This window comes from Oratosquilla oratoria, chromosome 11 (assembly GCF_046742065.1).
Source record: "Oratosquilla oratoria isolate Oo_2021 chromosome 11, ASM4674206v1, whole genome shotgun sequence".
NCBI classification, from domain to species: domain Eukaryota; kingdom Metazoa; phylum Arthropoda; class Malacostraca; order Stomatopoda; family Squillidae; genus Oratosquilla; species Oratosquilla oratoria.
In genome coordinates this window covers 58,878,018-58,900,895 of record NC_134787.1, presented here as the reverse complement: position 1 = coordinate 58,900,895, position 22,878 = coordinate 58,878,018, and the positions used below count along the sequence as shown (strand labels likewise).

General features: G+C 38.8%; 1 protein-coding gene across 6 annotated transcripts in view; it reads left to right on the top strand.

Annotated features, from left to right (window-relative positions):
• Positions 1-4,049: 4,049 nt before the first annotated feature.
• Positions 4,050-22,878, top strand: part of HUWE1 (HECT, UBA and WWE domain containing E3 ubiquitin protein ligase 1) — a 98,872-nt gene continuing 80,043 nt past the window's right edge. For 5 of the 6 annotated variants that reach the window (XM_076192957.1, XM_076192956.1, XM_076192955.1 and 2 more), the window contains exons 1-5: positions 4,050-4,121; positions 15,325-15,418; positions 15,569-15,702; positions 15,915-15,996; positions 21,556-21,722. In XM_076192957.1, coding sequence (XP_076049072.1) covers positions 15,374-15,418; positions 15,569-15,702; positions 15,915-15,996; positions 21,556-21,722 — 428 coding nt within the window. In that variant the 5' untranslated portion in view covers positions 4,050-4,121; positions 15,325-15,373. Of the gene's footprint in view, positions 4,122-4,598; positions 4,619-15,324; positions 15,419-15,568; positions 15,703-15,914; positions 15,997-21,555; positions 21,723-22,878 lie in introns of those variants that run through there. The other variant, XM_076192954.1, reaches the window with a different exon arrangement.

The window sequence follows — 22,878 nt, the reverse complement described above, 5'->3', positions numbered from 1 at the left end:
ACTTTTGATAATCAGACTTAGGAATTCTAAAATCAGGATTAATACTTTGATAATATTTCTAATACGAATATTGGGAAAACAATAAGTTCACAAATCCTTGGTGACCTATTCAAACAGCTTGGCGACCCTGTCGCGACCCTAGGGTTACGAACCATTGTTCTAAACATTCATATATGTATTATATATATATATATATATATATATATATATATATATATATATCTATATATAGATTATATATATATGTGTGTGTGTGTGTGTGTGTGTACATATATATATATACAATATATATGTATATATATGTATATATATACATATATATACATACATACATATATATATATACATATATATATATATATATATATATATATATATATATCTGAAGCTGTAAGCGAGACCGGTCAGGAATAAACTCGGCCCTAAACCTGTGTCTTTCTCTTCCTCCTTCCTCAAACCTGTCACAATGTCTCAACAATACATATATATATATGTATATATATATATATACATATATATTACAAAGGATTACAGAGGCGGAGCATGCCGACAGGAGACCTTTTGGTCCATATCTAGGTCGGATGCGAAAAAATCATAATAAGAAATAAATAAATAAAGACTATAATAATGTAAATAGCAAATAAAATACATAAATAAATGCATAGGTATAGTTAAATAATAAACAAACAGGTAAATAGTAAATAATTATAAATTAACATATAACTAATAATAAATGAAAATCAAGCAGACCAATGATAACAAAACAAAAACAAATAATATAAAATAAATTATAATCATTACAGCATCTTGCTTAGGTGTTTATTTAAATAATTCTTAAAGCTTCGAACTGAACTACATTGCACTACCTGTGCAGGAAGTTTATTCCATTCATTAACTACATGGTTGGCAAAGTTGTTTCTACCTACTTCCAAATTGAATCTATTTCCGGACAGTTTGAGACCATTGTTTCTTGTCTGATTCTCATTCAATGTGAAAATTTTGTCACTTTTGATGTTGTCAATTCCCTTTAGAATTTTAAAGACCTGTATCAAGTCACCTCTGAGTCTACGCTTTTTTAGGGAAAACAGATTCATATGTTTTAGTCGATTTTCGTGTGATTTATTTTTTTATATTTGGAATCAGTTCTGTGGCTCGCCGTTGTACTTTTTCCAGTGTGTCAATGTCTTTAATGAGATTCGGTGACCATACGGAAACAGCATATTCCAAATGTGGACAAACTAACGATTTATATAGCTTGTTAATGAGTGATGGACTTTTGAAATCAAAAGATCGCGCAATCAGTCCTAGAATCTTATTTGCCTTCTCAGAGGCTGAAATACACTGCCTGATTGACTAGAGATCGTTACTGATAATTACGCCGAGATCTTTTTCACTATCCACTTTTGTTAACGAATTTCCAAATAACTTGTAATCGTACTTACTATTATTTTTACCTATGTGCATTACCTTGCATTTACTTGTGTTAAATTTCATTAGCCATTTTTCAGACCATTGCTGTAATTTATCTAAATCTTCTTGAATATCTAATTGCTTTAAGTGATCATTTGCCATTCCGCACAGTTTTGTATCATCAGGAAATTTGAAAACAGTAGATTTTAGTCCATGGTCTATATCATATATATATACTATGAATAGAAGTGACCCAATAACGGAACCCTGAGGAACTTCACTTGTAACATTTTTCCATCTAGATGTTTTTTCCATTAAAAACAACTCTCTGTTTTCGATCATTCAACCAATTACTAGTCCAAGTTAATAGACTACCACTTATTCCGTGCGAAGCTAATTTAGTAAGTAGTCTTTCGTGTGGGACGGTATCAAAAGATTTTGCAAAGTCTAGATATATTAAATCTATATTGTTTCTTTTTGTCATAATTCAAGGTAACTGTGTTGTAGAATTCGAGTAAGTTAGTCACGCAAGAACGTTTCCGTCTGAAACCATGCTGGCTATCATTTATCAAACGGTTACTTTCTAAATGATGATGATAGTTTCCATTATTTTTCCTACGATTGAAGTCAAAATTATAGGCCTATAGTTATTTGGTTTCTTTTTGTCACCTTTTTTGAATATGGGAGTAACGTTAGCTAGCTTCCATTCTCTTGGGGCATCTCCGGATATGATGGATTTCTTAAAAATAATTTCTAATGAAACAACAATCTCATTTTTCATTTCCTTTAAGATTCTTGGATGCCAACCGTCAGGCCCTGGTGTTTTATTAACTTTGAGTTTATCTATATACCTTTTATTTATTTTTTATTTTGTTATATTTACCGTAGTGAGTAAGTTTACCCTAGACTTTTCACAGGTTTCAGTATGGAGTTCACTTTGAGGTGTTTCGTTTACGAATACCGAGCTAAAATAATTGTTTAAAATATTACACATTCCTTCATTTCAATACTCAAGTTGACAGTCAGCAGATAATACTGTAGTAGACCAATGTGATTCCTAACTAACAACCTTTTTATCTCTAGTGTAACTGTAGAATTCTTTGGGATTCTCTGGATTTATCAGCGATATTCATTTCGTATTGTCGGTTTCTTTTCTTTTTTTATTGTCTTTTTTAAATCTCTCTGTATTGATACATAACTTTCGTAGTCATTAGATACACCCGAGCGCTTATATTTCTTATAAGCCTGTCTCTTTTTAGCAATACTTTTTCAGTTTCTTTGTCGAGACACTTTGGGCGATCCTGATTTGAGGGACGTCTGTCCTTAAAAGGAATGTAAGTATGAATCATCTTAGTGAGCGTATTTTGAAATATTTCCCTAATCTGATCTACAGGTCTTTCGCTTAATTTTGCCTCCCAATCTGTAAGCTGAAGCTCCTGACGTAGTCCTATGAACTGAGCTTTACTGAAACCGGGTATTTTAGAAACACAAGTATCTATTCTAAATTTTTTAGGAGTTTGAATCTAAGTTGTGATCGCTATTTGCAACAGTTTCACCGACTTCTACATCAGTTACCATGCTTTCGCGGCTAGTGATCAGTAGATTGAGTAAGTTTCCATGCTGAAAAATATTATGAAAAAGTAAGATATTTTGAATATGTAAACAGAGACGAAATATAAAATAGACACTATTCGATTTAGATATAAATCAACCTAATTGATCAAGTTCTTTTCCCCAGATTATATGAGGGAATGCCCCTCCCCATTTGGATGCCGGGGGCAAAGCCCCTTCGCCCCCCTTTCCTCTCTGCATGCCACTGCTCCCATAAGGAACACGGTGGCAAAATTCTTACCCTGTTCCAGAACGATAGGAAGTGGCATAGTTATACAATTGGCAAAGGACATTTTCAAGGGAACGGCATAAGGGAGATGCAATTGTGTTACAAAAAGAGCATTATTCTTCTATGAGTAGACATTTTCTTCAAATATAGACATATGACGTGTGTCTCTGATCCGTAGGGGCGCCCTTAAACAGTCCCTGAAACACTCTGAAGCATTATAGCTGCATGTTACCATGCAGTCAATACCTCAACATGTGCATTTGTAATATACAGTTATTTTGCAATATACAATAAAGAACCAACACGTTCATGCTCCTTTCTGTTTCTCCAACTACCATACCTGATTTTGAATTCTATGTTATTAACTACAACTATAAGCTATTGCAGTGCTTCTCTACAGAAATTGTATATCCCTCAGGCGTGGTCTATTTCATTCCCGTGAATGACACTCTCTCGTCCCAAACCAAGATCTCTCTCAGTTTTAGCAGTTCCATGTAATGATCTGAACACTGCCATCAAATTACTTCCCTCCTTCCATTTTTTCAGTCTTTTTTTCGGTGATGGCAGGTCCTGTCCAGAGTAAAACTTTCTATCAGGGTTAAACACCTTTGCCAGAATTCTTCCTGTATCACTGGCCCGAAAAAATGAGTACTGTTAGTTCCTGATTACATTTGGTCAACAGTGGGAAGGCATAAGGAAATTTCCACAGTAGTTACATTATTCAATTATTTTATTAGGCGTATTGTTTTGAAGGTGGCGGCACTGCGCACAAGTTTGTTCATTTGTCAATTGATCCCAGCGCCATCTCCCGTCAAAGTTTGAGTCGCAGTGTATTTTCCTATTGCGATACTTGAATGTGGAGAGATCTAAGGTATGTTGCCTATTTTCAATTACTTCGAGTAAGTAGCGTGGCTCCTATGAAATGAATATGGCGAAAAGGAACAAAACCTTTTATACGCAGGTTCAAGCAATGTTAAAAGTCGGGAATAAATAAGTTGGACGGAGTTCCTCACAGATGACGAGTCTTGTTTCTACTTGTCACTAACAAAAGAATAAGACATACCCTATTTAGCTCAATGGTAGCTAATAATCTTTATTTAAATTATTTGAGGTATAAGTGAAGTCATTATTTTGATGATTGATCATTGCAGAGGTATGTATTGGGTAGATATAGGGTGCAGGAACCTGTGAAATTCATGTTTTTCAAAAGTGCATGTCACAGCTGAAGTGGTGTGTACGATCGAGCACCATCTTCCTGTAAACACTGGCTTATTCCAATTTGTATCACAAGTGATTTGAGCAGATTAAGTGTCTAAAGACACTCGCAAGATATTAGACCGATTCAGTTTCAACATTGGAGGCTTTTCTGTTAGTAGGCCAGGATAAATAATTGTTTTAGTGTTAATATGATGAAGGATAGTTTTACATCACTTAGAAAGCAGCTTCTTAAACTCGATGCCAATTATTGTGTGAAACAAATGGACAAATATAGTTTTGCAGTCTGAATGACAGTTTGTGAACTTGTTGAGGAGTAATTTCAGGAATATGACCTGGGTTTGGTACAAGATTCACATTAATCTTCTTCTTTGTCCTCTGTAATGTTTACCATATCACTTTCACATTGATAAGAATCAGATTAAGTGGAAATGGATCAAAACTCTGAAATTGTGTGGTAAATGCTTTCTGGCATTCAAAGATTATCCATCTTTTTCCATTTAGCAGATTAACCGTCTGACTTTCCCCAAGTTTGTCATTACTTCTGACATGTGCAAGAGCAGTCTTGTTGATGGCATATCAGTGGCTCAGTTAGATGGAGACCATATTTACTCATGGCATCAGAACTATCATGAACAATTTGAAAAAGATCAGGTATTAATGTTTACCGGTTGTCCATAGTTTTTTCTTTTTTACATGTATAATTTTGGGTGTCAGGTCTTAACCATGACAATCCCATGTCATGAATTGTTTGTTAGATTAAATTGCTTAGAGTAGTGTAGGATAATTATATAATCTAGACTTAACCTAGAACAACAAGATAGAGTAGGTAGGCACAGGAAACCCAGAGGTTTAGTCAGTTGATCCCAATTCTGTCCCCACCCTTCTGGATCTATTGTTCTCGAAGAAAATGACGAAAACATTATTAAGAAGACAAGACACCCCCAACCACATTTTATCCAAGTAGTTGCAAAAGAACACTTAATTTGGTAAATAATGACCTGTGTCATTTTGAATGTTCACAAGATGTTAGAAATACAGTTGAAGTAATAGAGACAGACTTTGAGGCTAGTCACGGGACAGAGTGCAAGCCCTCTTAGGGCTGCACTTCTTGATGGAAGTGAGGGGATTGGCAAGTTTTGAAGATGGGTAGCTTTGCTTCCCATCAGAGGTATGGCCCACTACAAGACTTAAAACAGGGCACTAGCTACCAGGTCCACCATGACAATGAACCTCAAGAACACTAGCATGACCTGGGAGGTGATACGAGTGTAAAAGTTTCTCCCACCAGCATCATCTAAACAACCAGCAAGCTTGGATCATCAGGACCTTTCAAATAAGAGAAAGGACTTGTATGTTAACACTCTGGAAGGCTTTGGTCCTCTCAAATCTTGAATACTGCTGTCAGGTCTGGGCACCACAAAGAATAGAAGATAGAGCCAGATTTGTAGCTATACAAATGGCCTTCAGAAGCAAGATCTGGGCCTCCAATATAAGAACTATTGGGAGCAGCTGGCAAAGTTAAATTTAAATATCTTGCAAAGAAGACATGAATGCTACATTATCATTGTATGGAAGACCTTGGAAGGCTTTGCTCCTAATGTGGGATTTGAAGTAAATAACCATTTAAGAAAAGGATGACTGTGCTTCATCATGAAGACAAGCCAGAACCCAAAGAACAGGAACACCACTGCTCAACAATTTGACAAGGAGCGGGGCTCATAGTTTTGATGCTCTGCTAAAGGTGATCTGGGAGCTGTCAAGGGTCACAAGCTACTCTTTCAAGCATCAGTTGGACAGATGGCTGGCAATAATATATGACAAGCCCCAACACTTCTACAAACTGCCTGGACAGCCTGTGCAGTGCTGGAGAAGCATATTTGACTGACTAAAGTGGAGGCCCACTTTAGCTGTGCTCACCAAGAGCAAAATTCTTCAGAGATCAAATAGGTCATTTTGCAGGACCACCACATACAGGTACCCATAATTGGTTCCTTGTTGATTACTGGTACCTGGGAGTCATGTTGGTCCTCCTGTAAAAAGAGAGATCTAAATAATTTGATTGATAAGTCATATATACTCTTAGATGTCCTCTGGAAGAGGCCTAGATACAGTACCAGTCTAGGAATTGGGTTGTTTTGTTGGCTGTATGTGGTGGTTATTTGTACTCTTTATAGTTTGATCCATTCACAATTTATCAATACTGTCTTTGAATTTAATCTGATACTGATGGCCCTGAAGCTCTTCAAGTCTCCTCAGGTTTCATTAGCATAATTTTGTAATATCCTCAATGAATAGTCAGTTGTACTTCTAAGTTATGATTTTGTGCCTAAGTCAAATCACCTCAAGATCTTGTAAAAGTTAGGGAATGCAGTATTTGTAGATAACCCTAAGTTGAAGTACCATTTTAGTTGCTTTATGCCGCGTCCACACGGTTGAGCTGTGCTTGGCAGACTTTGCCCTTACTGGGCAAAGTCCGCAGACTCTGCCCGCGAAGTGTCCACACGGCTGACAATGGTGGTTGGAGGTTAGTTGGCCGCAAGCAGAGGTTGAGAGGGAGTGGTTCAGTGCGGTACGATAACCATGATTCCCGCCATACTTGGAAAGAAGGTAGCATTATAATTGCTGCCTGCATTAAAAATGAAAAACAAGAAATCACGGAGACATGTCTGATGCCGGGAGTGGTTACAAAGGCGTGATTTAATGGGAAGCTCAGTGTCAATCCTACGTGAATTGCAGGATGAAAATGAACAATTGTTTTGCAATTACATGAGAATGAACATAAGCATCTTTTCTGTTCTCCTTTTGAAAGTGGAGCCATATATAGAAAGGCAAGAGACAAATATGAGAAAAAACATAGCACCAATAGCACGTCTGGTCGAGACCAGTACACACTAGTACTAGGTGCGGGCATGATGGTAAGGTAACTTAGGTCTGTACTGAGCGGGTTTGCTAACTTTGCTCGCACCTCACCTCATGCGTTTGGTAGCGATGTCAGCCCTCCATCCACTGCCCGCAAATGGCGCCGGGAACAGACAGTTTGATGGTTTGCCCGCTGAAATTGTTGTCCGTTGTCGAGCAAAGTCCTCGTGCCCGGTGGACAGTGCTCGACCGTGTGGACGTGGCATAATGCTAAATGTTTTCCAAAGCCTTGGTGAGATGAGGACAATACGTCTGATTTACATACTTCAGATGTGGGTTTCATTAGTAAATTGAAATGCCTTATTAGATGGTTTCTTTTTCATCTTGCATTAATTTAGTTGACATATACAGGTGGTAGGAAGAGGAGAACAGTAAATGTGTAGAATTTATTTGATTATTTAAAATAAATGAGGTGATTTGGGCACGATACTACAGATATCAGTTACAGTTTTCAAATTAATCACCTTTTTAACTTTGATTGACCTTATATCTTCTGAAGGAAGTTTTTAATTTGTTCCTTTTCAAAGTTGTTTTAGGCAATTTTTATAGTGTCATAATAAAGCTGCTGCTATGCATATCAAGAGAAAATATAGGGCAGGGTCATCAAAAATTTTTCACTGCGGGTTGGATAACTGAAAGGATCATGAGCATGTGCAGCATAACAATATTCAATACAATATAGGTAATACACAAAGGATTAGAGAAAAGAAATTAAAAGTGACAGTGCAGTGGCTGGCTGGATGGTCTTACTTTACTGTTCACGAACATAATTTTGAACTTCTAATTGCAGTGGCTGCCAAACAAGCTATTTGGCAAGAGTGGCATGGGTTAATTAATTTTTGTTCATATATTATCTGTTTAGTTCAATCCACTGCAGGACACAGCCCCCTTGAGAGACGATACAGCCTCTGTATCTCACCATGTTGACTGAATTTGACTTGGTTAGGTTGTATGCATGAGAAGAAGTGTGTGTGAAATTTTGGTGTGTGAGAATGGCTGTGGTTATGAATTAAGGTGAAATAAATGTAATCAGCTTGACTATACTGATAGTGCTACAACAACAACAACACTGATCTACATATGAATATACATATATATGTGTATGTGTGTGTATTAGAACCTCTGTTCTCAACCACAATCTGTTCTAGAAAATTGTCCCAAAACCAATTTAGTTGAGGACCAAAGCATATTTATTCATTTTTATCAGAGAAATTTACTAGTCTCTATCAGGGTGAAATTTTTCCACAAAACTTTCGCTCTTGCCTTATTTTCCTATGTTTGTGTTGATTGAGAATCAATATTTTGGTCAACTACTGAAGCAATAAATTCTCAAATTATTTGGTAGAGAACAGAGGTTCTACTGCATGTGTATATATGTGTGTATGTGTATTAACATGTGTGTGTTTGTCTATACACATATTTAACCTGTGTATATTTCTTTCAGGTGCCAAGATAGGAGGGAGGGAGGAGGGTGGAGTGGAGTGGAATATATGGGAAATGAAATGGGTGGGAGTGCTTACCGAAGTGATGTCAAAGAGGCAAGGGAGCTAAAGCTCTTGAGAGTAGCCTCTTCTCAGATTTTCTACAATGTACCGGTCATATCTATTCTTAAACATGTTGACACTTGAACTATTAACTACATTTTCCGGTAAACTGTTCCATTTGTTTACTACTCTGGCGTCAAAAAAGTTGCTTCTCTTTGTTGTTCTGAATCTAGTTTTCTTTAGTTTCCACTGGTGCCCTCTGGTCTCATACCTTTCTCTCGGTTCAATTTGGAGGAATTGCCTGCAGTCTATATCCTCTTCTCCATTGAGTATCTTAAAGACTTCAATCATGTCCCCGCGTATTCTTCTTGCCTGTAGGGTGGTTAGTTCCAAAGCATCCAGTCTTTCATTATAGGGTTTTTCTTTTAGTTGGGGAACAAGTTTGGTGGCTCTTCTTTGGAGTGATTTCTATGCCCTTTTCTTTTTGGCTAACCCCCGTGTAAGGGGGAAAAAGCCTTTTGTATGTATATATGTATGCATGTATATTTATATTTGTACATATACACTTATGTTTACACACAGGTCTCTTAATCCCATACATGCCAACGGCCACTTGTGAGAATGCTTGGGTCAGGACATAAAACACCAGTTCCTGAAGTGGGTGTATCTCCTGGGCTCAAATTCTGCACAAGTGGTGGTTGGCAAGTGTTGGATTACCTAGGTGTATGTAAGTGCTCTGTTATATCATGTTTGAGATGTAACCCACAGGACACTGGAAGTATGGTTCAATTTCATATTTCTAAAGCGGGTCATAATCTTATGTACCAGTAAGTCGGAAAACCGTGAGAGTGAAGATATTGTATTATTAATATTACTATGTACCATTGAGCCAGGAAATCATGTGTGATGAAATTATATTATTGCTGGCCAAGGGGATTAGTGTCGTTACTTGTAGCATAGGTCGAGTTGACGGTAGTCTGAACCCTGCTACAGCAAGTTAGATTATGGGCACAGTTTATTAAATATAAGAGGCACTGTCCAAGCCTCCTGATTTGGGGGAGTTTGTGATGTTAAACTGAATTGTTATTGTTAACGTATTTTCTGGCAATGCACACCTGTGTATACTGCACACCTCTGGTTTCCATGGCAATAGTTTTTAAGAAAGCTAAAGTCCTTATCTCTACAAAATGTGAAACTTGCACAAGATTGTGGCACCTTTTGGCTTACTTCTGGTATTTTTTTTTTATGTGCTACATATTGTAGGTGAGTGGAGAATGGTTGTGTATGGATGATGCTGTGAGACATGGGATTGGTTTGGGAATGGGGGGGGTTAGGGAGTGGTTATGTATGAATGATATCTTGATGCAGCCCGAAGGGGTTTCTCCCCATCTTTTTTACTTCATGAGGGGATGGAGATGGGGTGGGTGGGGGGTGGGGGGGTTGGCTGATTTAATGAAGCAGCTTTGCTGTGGATGTGCTGTGTTTTGCTGCATTGCTTCTGACCCAGGACAGTGGGTGAGACGCAGGGATGACCTGTTGTCCAGGAAGAGCCAAGAAAAGAGGTGAATGGGAGTGGAGTGGGAAGGGATGAAATAAGTGAGTGGAATTATCGTCTTTTGACTTTGGTTTCCTCCCATGTGGGGGGGGGAGGGGGGAAGCCCTTGGTGTATGTATGTATATTTTATGGTTTGATATGAACTCTTGATTACAGCATTATAGGAAATATTTGATTGATGGGAAAGGAACTAGATTGGTATGACAGGGCTGATGCTATTTTGCTTTAGAGGACCAATTCACACTATACAGCTCAGATACAGTTTGTTTGATTAATTTTTAGAAGTGCACACCTACACGATATAGCAATAGAAAATTAATGATTAATTTTGTAAATTATAATACATAAATGTAATATGTGATTTTCTTGGCGGAAGTCAATAACGAAGAAATTGCTTAATCAGATTTATTAATGAACAAAGTCGCGGTAGTTGAATGATGCACCATGTTTGTATTGATAGATGCCGAGGTCGAAGAAATGATAGTATGATAAATTTGTCTATTTTAACCTAACCTAACCTAACTAACCTATATTTAGTAACTTGGTACCTCAAATTCTAAAGATCATCTAAGTTGTCATAGATGTGGATGTTGGTGGACTGATTATTATTGTACCTTGGGGAATTAACAGATGACGGTAGAACCCTGTGTTCTCTCAAAAAGTCCAAAGAAGTCTCATTGTCTTTGTAGCAGTACTTATTAACATCACCTGGAGTTGAACATCCAGTCCACAAAGTGAAAGCCATCATCTAACTGACAGTGATAGACTGGATAGATGACAACATGGCATCATGACTGTATCCTAGCGGCTTTGTTTGACAGTAGATTTGCTTGTAGCAAGGTTTTTTATTTCTGCCAAGAAAATTGCATATTATGTTCATGTATTATAATTTACAAAATTGATATTTAATTTTCTAATGCTGTATCTAGTAAGTGTGCACATCTAAAATGATACCCGCGTTTGTTTGGTTTTTGTATATAAATTATATTTACATTGAAATCATTGAGTCACTGGGGGAAGGTGGGTGAGGGAGTATACATGAAAAATAAATTGATGCAACCCGACTGGATTTCTCCTTGCCTTCTCCATTTTTGCATGAGGGAATGGAGGGGGGCGGGTTGCCGATTTAATGAAATGGCCATGCTGTGAATGTGCTATGTCATGCGACACTGCGTCTGACCCAGGACAGTGGGCGAGATGCAGGAATGACCCATCATCCAAGAGGAGCCAAGATAAGAGGGAGGGAAAGGGGTGGATGGAATGGGTAGGATTAGCTTTTATGACTTTTTTTTCTCTACCTCCCTTGTAAGGGGGAAAAAGCCTTTGGTATATGTATGTATTTTCATAAAAGTAGCAGTTGCCTACAAGACTGACGAGTTAAATACCATATGAGGACGGAGCCTTTATTTGTACGACGTTTCGTACTTGAAAAAGCTGTAATAAGCGAAACATCATACAAATAAAGGCGTCCTCATATGGTGTTTAACTCGCCATATGTATGTATGAAGTCATTGAAGCTGTTCAAACTATATTTTCCAGCTATCATTCTACTTTTGTACAGTTTTTGTTTATACATATTTGATGTGTCTGGAAGGAACTCACGTGGCTGAAATATATATGGAACAGAAATGTTCCACATCCAAGCTGTTATGTATCAGTCACAAGGCTGTAACAGAAGGAAGAGGGTGTGACTTACCTTCAGTCTATGGAAAATTTTGGCTTTGCATAGTGAAGAAATAGTCATGAGCAATGAGAAGTTAATAGAACTGGGCAGAGGCCACTAGGAGCTTGTAGAGAGTCCAAAATTCACCCTTTGACTTTTTCCTGTGGCAGTTGTAAACCTATGATATTTTCTGTTTATTTTTATTTTTACTCTCGATATCTTCTAAAAGAATAGCAATCGCAGTAAGCTCCTTTATACAATATTTTCTTGACACCATGCCGGAGCAACAGCTGCACACTGACCGCATCCTAAACGTATGGTGTGAACACATTTTGATGGAAGGCAAATGAAACGCACTTGTATGAAGATGAACTGTATAGTGTGAATCGGCCCTGATCAGTTTTCTACAAATGTGCCTGACAAACCTAATTTGTGTTTTCATTATATTTGGATTTGGCAAGAACTTATAATTTGAAATAGAAATGGCTCTAATCTTATTAAAGAAAAACATTGTTTGAAATAGAAATGGCTCTAATATTTTTAAAGAAAAACATTGGATTGCACACCGAGTTGGAAATGGTGAGTCAAGCCGGCTGAATGCCCTTACACCCTAAAGAAAGAAAGAATGAAAACACTGTAAACAATATGGTGCATGGTTGGCTATGATTGGTACGGAGGACAGTGTATTTGTAAATATTTATCTACCACTGATAAATACATATCAATATCCTGTCCAGTCTATATACTACTGGTATAACGTATACAAAAGGACCCAAAAACTATGAACACTGAAGCAATGGACATGGTAACAACAGACAAATTATGGAGAATAAAGATTTTGATCAAAATATGAAAATTCCTTTGGAAATGTGGCAACACTAGAAGCTTTTGGTGCTTCAGTTGTTTATGTCTGCCCCATGCTCTTATATGTACTTAGGGCTACATTACAGAACATTCTTTTAAGTAATAACTATTATATTAATACTGTACCAAGATTTAGGGGATGGTTGTATGATTGTGTTTATTTATGGTTGAACTAATTACAACAACAGACAATTTTCGTGATACTAGTTTTTTTAAGTTGATATTGGCACAAATAAATTATTTGTGCCGTAGTTTATTTGATCATTTCTATAATTTTTAAAGCCTTTGGCTGCATTCATATTGAGATAATCAAGATGTGATACCCTACTGACAGCATGACTCAAGCTTTAAGACACCATGAACTGCCTCGTAGCTCATGTTGTTATCCAGGGGATGTTGGACATCTTAATATCTTGATGTTGATATGGCCACATGCTCTCAAACTTGCAGATATGGTAAAATATGGTACAGTATTTAAAAAAGAACATAAACATACTGGGAGTTAACAGTAGTAACAGAACTGCCTTGTATTTTTTTTTTTTTTCTAAGATTGAAATGCACTCATATAAGATGCTGTATTTAGTGTTAGTCTTACTCCTACTACTCTACATTAAAGATAGGTCCATCCTCAGACTTCCATTAGTTTATCTTCCACAACAAACAAAAACGGATGGCATCTTGAAGTTTGTGTCAAGCTTTAAGTTGTCAGTACTGTAACACATCTTGATTCTCAATATTGATGTGGCCAATTGTAAACTAAATCACATTCCTTACATGTGATTTAGTTTACATTGGTCAAACAGGGAGAGACTTGGGGACATGGCTGGACAAACACAAACATTCCATCAGATACAGTAAAGTGAGTTCAGCAGCGTTCTAGCATGCGAATAAGTTCAATCACTGTCTTGACTGTGACAAAGCTGCTCTCTTATATAAATCTGGTTGTGGGTTCAGGAGGACAATGATGGAATCCACACTAATATAATACTTACCAAATATGAACATCTCAAAGGGGCAGTGGTCTCCTGACATAATTTCAGTCCTTTTCATCATTAACATTGTCAACAGGCATCTTCCACCTGACTCCACACCTCATGTTTCCTTGGTCACCACTCGAGTCAGGGTAGGCATCCTTTAGTCATACCCCTGTCCCTCTTTGTAAGAGGATGCTGCATAAGTCTAGCACCCTTCTCTTTTTCTGTACTTATGAAGAGGACTGTAGTTTACAGTTGAAATGTATAGACTCAGTTTCCAGTTTTTCTTCTACTCCACTCATATACACACAATGTATTTTCATGAATTTTGGGAGAATGTTTTCCTTCGTATATTTCTGGTTGAAACATCATACATGGCATAATTTTGACTGGTGGTATAGAGTTGACAACAACATTTTTGGCATCTTAAGTGTTTCCTTTGAAAGATTATTGATGGTGTTAACTTTACACCACCAGTCAAAATGACTCTGCATGACTGTGTATGCTTCAGCCTTGGGTCTCCTGCAAAAGAGACCTGAGGCATTGGATTGATTGTACACAGAAAAACTGTGGCCGTCTTCAAACTGGCCCTCAAGCATAGGTGGCATGGGTTTGTGTGATGTCACTTGGGTTGGGACTGTCAGTAGTACACATCTGATTTGAAAACTAAGCATACATGTTAAGTCATAAGTCATATGAACTGGAGAGAACTGTGTTTGTTGTATTAACATTATGCAAAAGTCAGCATTACAACCAAAACGGTGGTAAAAGGGAGTAGCAGCTCTTAAAATCTGTCTTTCTGTTATATCCCTGCTCCACTCCTTAACCTTAACACCACCTGTGAATGGAGCAGAGCCCCCCCCCCATATAAAAAAGTGGAGGAAATGTAATTGAAGCTGATAGATCTTAGGTCTAATGTGGAGGCAAAAATGCTAGGTCCTTGGGGTTGGACCTCCAGATGAAAATTAGAATGTTGACAGGATCTTGAAGGTGGGTGGCAGGAAGATGATTCTAACATTCATCTTCCAGTACCAACACATTCGGTTATCCATTGGTGGCCCCATTCAAACTTGTTATTTATTTATTTATTGATTTTTTATTATCTATTCATCTTTTTATATATTTTCAAGGCAAATGTAGACTAAGTAGTTTAGTTCTCTTGTGGTCTTTACCAGATCTTATGGTGAGAAGTTGATCTGAGTAATGTGTTCGGAATACATTTAGTGCTTAATTTGGTTCTCAGTTTGGCAAGAAGAATTATGTTAGAAAGTGTTAATGTTTTATTTATCCTCCAATGTTGTATCATTCCCAGGAATTGTTTAAAAAAAAAAAAAAAAATATGCCCCAGATTTAGCTTTAGATGGATGAGACTAAATTTTGCTGTTTGGTTTTTGCAGGCTGAATGAAGACTAGGTGAATTGTTTATGCCTTGGCACTTGTGCCAAAATGAAGATTGATCGCAGCAAATTGAAGAAAAGCAGTTCAGAAGTAGTAAGTTAATTTTGTGTACTTGTAGAAGTTTCATGAAATAGTAAATTTTTCCGAGGTGTTATGTGAACTATTTCAATATCTGCATTTGTTTTGATTAATGGACTTCTCTTTGATGTAACCATATTCACTGAATATTGTTTTGATCAATAGCCAGGGGATTGTGGGTGGCTGATTGAGAAACTTCGAACATGTAGTGATGATGAACTGTTCAGTGTACTGAGCAGTGTAGATTCATGGAGTTATGGCAAGTGTGAGCTGTACCATTGGACAGATGTATTGGACAGGTAAGATTTACTGTTCTTGTTGAGCTTATGCAATTATGAAGACCACAATTGTATCTTGACCTTTATCATTAAGGAAACTAAGAATTAATGTGGCATTTAGATATCAGAAGATTCATGTTAATGACATTCTTTTAATGGTTGTAGGTATTATGTTATAGATGTAGGTTTTCATACTGAATATCACTGAGGAATAAAAATTCTGTTTTGCATAGGTTTGACACCATACTTGATGCTGCTGCCAAAAAGGAAGAGGACAAATGGGTCCTGGCATGTGACCTTCCATACAATGCTAGAGTAAGTATTGAGATTTTTGGTGAAAGTCCATGAAGTTTCTGTTATTATTTATACATATACCTATTTTTTTTCCTTTACAAGGAAGGTAGCCAAAAAATAAAGGCATAAAATCCACCCCCACCCATTCCATCCCCACATACTCCACTCCCATTCACCCCCCTCCCTCCCACTTATCTTGGCTCCTCCTGGATGATGGGTCATCCCGGCATCGTGTCCACTGCCCTGGGTCAGAAGCAGTGTCACAAGACACAGCACATCCACAGCAAGGCTGCATCATTAAATTATCCCCCCCGCGGCTCCTTCCAGCAGTGGGTGAGATGCATGGATAACCCATCAATCAGGAGGAGCCAAGATAAGAGGGAGGGAGTTGGGTGAATGGGATGGAATGGGTGGGTGTGGATTTATGCCTTTGTTTTTTTTATACCTCCCTTGTAAGAGGCAAAAGGCCTTTGGTTTATGTTTGTACACGTATAGGAACTTTTCTCTTGGAAGAAGCATATGTGTGACCCAATTCTGAAAAGTCCAATAAGTAATCCAGTTGGAATATTGGGTAGTAGAGTGATATGTGGTCATGATTTAGGACTGCTAACATAAATAGTGCAATTTGTGTATTTAAAATGAAAGTAAGTAGTACAAGGTCTTCACAAATTTGAATGTAAGGAGAACACAAACACATAACACTAAATAACAATAGCAGAGGTGAATTTGTTGTTGAGGATGGACCCAAACAGGATGTGATTTTGGAAGATTTATGATTTAGCTGAATGGTCTTCACCAATTGAATACAAGACTGGAAACTATGAGATTGTTGAAAAAGAACAAAATGTAGCAGAGGAGAAGACCAGGAAGATGTGAAGACTAGAAATGATATGAAATCACTCGTGAAACAAATGATTGACCAGGTGGCAAAAGTAGAAGACTTGAAATGTAAATTTAATGAAATAGCATAGAAAAGAAACCATGTAAAATAGAACTTGAAATAAAAGGTTGTATATAAGTTCAGATAAGAGAACAATAAGGTAGAGGGCAATGTGAAATAAAGCAGTGAAAAAAACTAAGAGAAAGTGAAGAAAATAGAGAACTTAAACAAAAAAAAAGGGTGGTTGAAATTACAAAAGGAGGAACAACTACAGCTGTGGAACAGAAAGAAAATGAAAACGTGGAAAATTGACAAGGGTAGAGAAATAAAAGAAGTACTAGGAGAATGAAAATGGATCACAGTAGTAGGATGGCAAAATAATGACCAAATTAACAAAAAAAAAAATACAAAAGTAGGAAATAGATATGCAAGAAGGATGGAAGAAAATTTTGAGAATGTAGTCAACAGTGTAATGATCTCTTGATTAGGGATGGGATAGCTTTGAGATATTGTCCAAAAGTTTGGAAAAACTAAATGTCTAAATTATTTGAAAAATGCACCTTTCCAAATAGATGAAATAGTACTTGGAATAGCTTGGAAGGTTATACAGCCCAGATTGGAACAATACATTAATTCAAATCTAAATCTGAGAATTAGGAAATGAGGATATAGACCAACTTAGAACCATACATGAATTTGAAGCAAAGTATAACAAATTGTAAACCAGGAGACAGGACCCCACTAGTTTGCTTCTTTCTTCTATACCACAATTATGTAAATACACACATTTACACTGATACACATTTATTCTTATACAGGGTGTCCATAAAGTCTGGACACAGAGTAATTGGATATTTTTTATTTATAGTGAAATTAATATACATACATACATACATATACCAAGGCTTTTTCCCCCTTCCAAGGGAGGTAGCCAAAAAGGGAAAGGCATAAAAACACTCCCACCCATTTCATCCCTAAATACACTCCACACCCCTCCCACCCTTCCTCTCATCTGAGCACCTCCTGGATGACGGGTCATCCCTGCACCCTGCCCACCGCCCTGGGTCAGAAGCAGTGTCGCAAGACACAGCACATCCACAGCAAGGCCGCTTCATTTAATCGGCGACCCCCCCTCTCCATCCCCCCTTGCATATAAGGAGAGGACGGGGAGAAATCCCTTCGGGCTGCGTCAAAAATTACTCACACATACTACCCCACACCCCCCCGCCCATTCCTCCTCATATAATCACAACATCATCCATATACAACCCTTCTCCACTCACCTCTGTCTTCCGTCCTCTCCCTTCCTTCCTCAACAGACATTCCCCTCTTCCCCAAAGCCCCCTTCACCCCATCCATCCACCTCATCCTAGGACGTCCCCTCATGTTCACTCCCTCCACATCTGCCTTCCATACCTCTCTTACTAGTCTTTCTTCACTCATTCTTTCCATGTGTCCAAACCATCCTAATATTCTTTCATCAACCCTATCTCCCAAATCCTTTTTCACCCCTGTTCTTCTCCTCACCACCTCATTTCTCACTCTATCCAGCCTAGTAACCCCCACCATACTTCTCAGACACCTCATCTCAAACACATTCAAACTCCTTCTCTCTTCTTCTCTTATGTTCCAAGTTTCTGCCCCATACAGTGCTGTTGGCACAATCACTCCTTCATACAGTCTCCTCTTCGCATCCATTCCCAAATGTCTATTCCTCATTACACTCTTTAATCCACCAAGGCATTTACTCGCTTCTCTCAATCTACATTCTACCTCCACCTTCACTCCACCTTTTCCTGCTACACTTGCACCCAAGTATCTAAAACTATCCACTTCCTCCAGTCGCTCTCCCTTAATGTTCACTTCCAGTCTACTGCCACTTTCACCCCTTGTACATCTCATCACCTTACTTTTACCCACATTTATCTTTAGCTTTCTTCTATCACATACTCTCCCAAACTCTGCCACCAGCTTCCTCAATCCCTCCTCTGACCCTGCCACAAGCGCTGTGTCGTCCGCAAACAACAGCTGGCTCACCTCCCACTTTTCTCCATTTTCTTTAACCATCTCCAATCCCTGACCCACTACCCTAGCATTCACCTCTCGCACCACCCCATCCATGTATAAGTTGAACAGCCAGGGCGACATAACGCATCCTTGACGAAGTCCCACCTTTACCTCAAACCACTCACTCTCTCCATTTCTAATCCTGACACAAGCTCTACTACTCTCATAAAAACTCTTGACAGCTCCCAAAAGCTTTCCTCCTATCCCATATATCTGCATAACCTCCCACAATGCCTTTCTGTCTACCCTATCATAAGCCTTTTCCAGATCCATAAAAGCCCAAAAAACATCCTTCCCCTTTCCTATAGCTTTCTCACATATCTGTCTTACCACAAAGATCTGATCTACACAACCTCTACCTGTCCTAAATCCACACTGTTCCTCACCAATTACTCCTTCTGTTCCTCTCCTAATCCTCTCAATTAAGATCCTCCCATAAGCCTTCCCTACTACACTTAACAGGCTAATCCCTCTGAAACTACTACATTCACACTTGTCCCCTTTTCCCTTGTAAAGAGGAACTATACAGGCACTTCTCCAGTCCTCCGGTACTCTACCCTCTCTCCAGCAAACATTAAATAACCTCACCAACCAGTCCACCATCACTGAACCTCCCTTTTTCAGACATTCTGCATGGCATCCATCCAGACCAGGTGCCTTACCTGCTTTCATAATCTTTACAACTGCCTTCACCTCATCCTTCCTTATTTCTCCTCCATTCTCCTCACTCATCACTCTCATTTTCTTCGCATTTCCCACTGCAGCTATCTTTCCTTCCCTATCCTCCTTCACATTTAGCAACTCCCTAAAATATTCTGCCCATCTTCCCCTTACTGCCATCTCTTCCATTATCATCTCTCCATCTGTACCTTTTACCTTTTCTTCCCTACTTGATTCGCCTCCTCTTCCTCTTAATTTCTTTCCAAAACATCTTTTTATTACTTTCAAAATTTTCTGTCATACTCCTACCCCATTTCACATCTGCTCTCCTCTTTGCCTCCTTTACCTTTTGCTTTACTTCTCTTTTCTTTTCTTTGTACGTCTCATGTGACTCCCCCGTCCTATTTTGAAACCAATCTGTGAAAGCTCGCTTCTTCTCTTCTACAACCTTCTTTGTTTCCTCATCCCACCATTCACTAACCTTTCTTCTATTTCCCCCTGTCCTTCTTGTTCCACACACCATCCTTGCACACTTTAAGACTCCCTCCCTGAACCATCCCCATTCCTCCTCCACCCCCATCTCTGCTCCATCCTTTACTCCCCACTCCTTCAGCTTCTTTTCGTACTCCTTCTCCTTTTCCTTTTCATTCAAGGAGTTCACTCTAAGAACCTCCCTACCTTTTGTCCCTTTCCTCTTTCTCCATCTATCCTCCACTCTCAGCTTACCTTCCACCAAAAAATCTGATATTCCCCCACCCTCTCCCCTTAGCACATGTACATCCTTAACTCTTCCTATCATAATCCTATTTACCACTACATAATCCATTAGCGCTCTATCTACCACCCTTCCCTCCACCACCCTCTCCCATGTGTACTTATGCTTGACTTTCTTCCGAAACACTGTATTTGCTATCATCAACTCTCTTTCTAGACACATTTCCACCATCAACTCTCCACTACCATTCTTTCCTGGAACTACTTCCCAACCACTCCATCGATTGGACCATTTCCTACCCTAGCATTAAGGTCTCCCAGTACTATTACATTGACATTTCTTCCTAAACCCTCTATGCACTCATTTAAATCTATCCAAAAGGCCTCCCTTTCTTCCACGCTCTTTTCACTGCCAGGCCCATGTGCACTTACAAAGACCCACATCTCCTTTCCCAGTTTCACCTTCATCCACATTATCCTTGAGGAAACCTCCTTCCACTCCACTACCTGTTTACCTATCTCCTCACTTACTAGAATAGCCACCCCTTCCCTCCCTCGCCCTCTCTTCACTCCTGATAACCTCCCACTTACACTCCCAAACTTACACTCACCCTTCCCTTTCAACTTAGTTTCACTCAAAGCCAACACATCCATCTTTCTTCTCACAAACATACTACCTATCTCTTCCCTTTTACTCTCATCTGTACCACATCCACGCACATTAAAAGACCCAAACCTTAGGGTGCTGGCCCGAGGCCCTCCAGCACCCCTTATGCCTTCACTTTTCTTTTTAGGAATATGCCCCGTGGGGCTACAGGGAGAAGGATGCCTAGTCCCTCTCCCCGTCCCTTTCTTCTCGCCTCTTACGATCCAAGTGGGAAACTTGGTGGCAGTATTCTTTTCCCCCACCACAGGGAATTTAATTTAAGTTTTTTAATATCTTTTTCTGGGGTATGCTAAAGGAGAAAGTGTACTCGGTAAAAATAAGACTTAATGCACATGACTCAGCGAGTTAGGAATGAATGTGCCAAAATTGAGGGTACATACATGCAGATTGAGGGTAACAAAATTTTATTGCATCAAGTTCATGAAAATTTTGTAAAATGCATTAATATTTGCATTGCAAATGATGGAAAATATATTGAAGATGTTATTTGAATAAAAATAAAGTGTATTAAGTTTTTACCTATGTGTCCAGACTTTATGGATGCCCTGTAGAATGGTAGAAAGTATATGGCCATTTTTAATTTTCATTTCAGACCCAAGATTTGGTGGTGTGGGTGCTCCACTTCACCACCCTGCTTGTGGAGCACTCCTTCTCCCGCCATCTCTACTCCTCAGTAGAACACCTCATTACACTCCTGTCATCTTCTAATATGACTATTGTTTTGGCTGTTCTCAACCTGCTATATATGTTTAGTAAAAGGTAAGCATCATGCATGAAAGGAAATTATCCCTATTGAATGTAGTGATGCTGTGTGGCAAATTGACTTGGGTGTAAAATCCGAAGTTATGTCCTAAATTAGAAAAAGAAGTAATTACCTTTCTAGAAATTATTCCACACTTGGATAAGATCTTTATGCAAACATCTTCATAAATCACATCTGATGGGTTCTCTCTCTCTCTCTCTCTCTCTGTCTCTCTCTGTCTCTCTCTGTCTCTCTCTGTCTCTCTCTGTCTCTCTCTGTCTCTCTCTGTCTCTCTCTGTCTCTCTCTGTCTCTCTCTGTCTCTCTCTGTCTCTCTCTGTCTCTCTCTGTCTCTCTCTCTCTCTCTCTCTCTCTCTCTCTCTCTCTCTCTCTCTCTCTCTCTCTCTCTCTCTCTCTCTCTCTCTCTCTCTCTCTCTCTCTCTCTCTCTCTCTCTCTCTCTCTCTCTCTCTCTCTCTCTCTCTCTCTCTCTCTCTCTCTCTCTCTCTCTCTCTCTCACTCTCTCTCTCTCTCTCTCTCTCTCTCTCTCTCTCTCTCTCTCTCTCTCTCTCTCTCTCTCTCTCTCTCTCTCTCTCTCTCTCTCTCTCTCTCTCTCTCTCTCTCTCTCTCTCTCTCTCTCTCTCTCTCTCTCTCTCTCAATTGTGATTGTTTTCTACTTGTACAAGTTTCCAGTGATAGTGTTTTGTGTAGTAGATGGTACAGGAGGATAGGAAGGCTTTGTGGCAGTTCAAGATTCCAGGAGAATAAATGTGATGGGAGAAGAGAATAAGGATGTATCATAAGAGGTGCAAAGAACATTGAAATGAAAGTTGAGAAGGCACTTGGATTTAGGTTTTTATCGTGTGCAGTATTTGACTAAGGGTATGATACTTATAGTTGAATGACTGGTGAGATTATTTAAAATGTGTATAATGGAAGGATGTACAGTTGACCCTCCATTTCCCGACTAATAGGGGTGGGGGGAACATCTGTCTGGGAACTGCAAATGATGGGGAATTGAAAATGTCTGGGTTGAATGACCTTTCCTGGATCTTTACCATGCTCAGTCTGGCAATCACCCTTATTCATTACCCAACCCCGGACTTTTACCATACTCTGTTCAACACTCAGTACTAGCCAACTGTGCCAATATAAGTATCATACAAAAACATGGTTT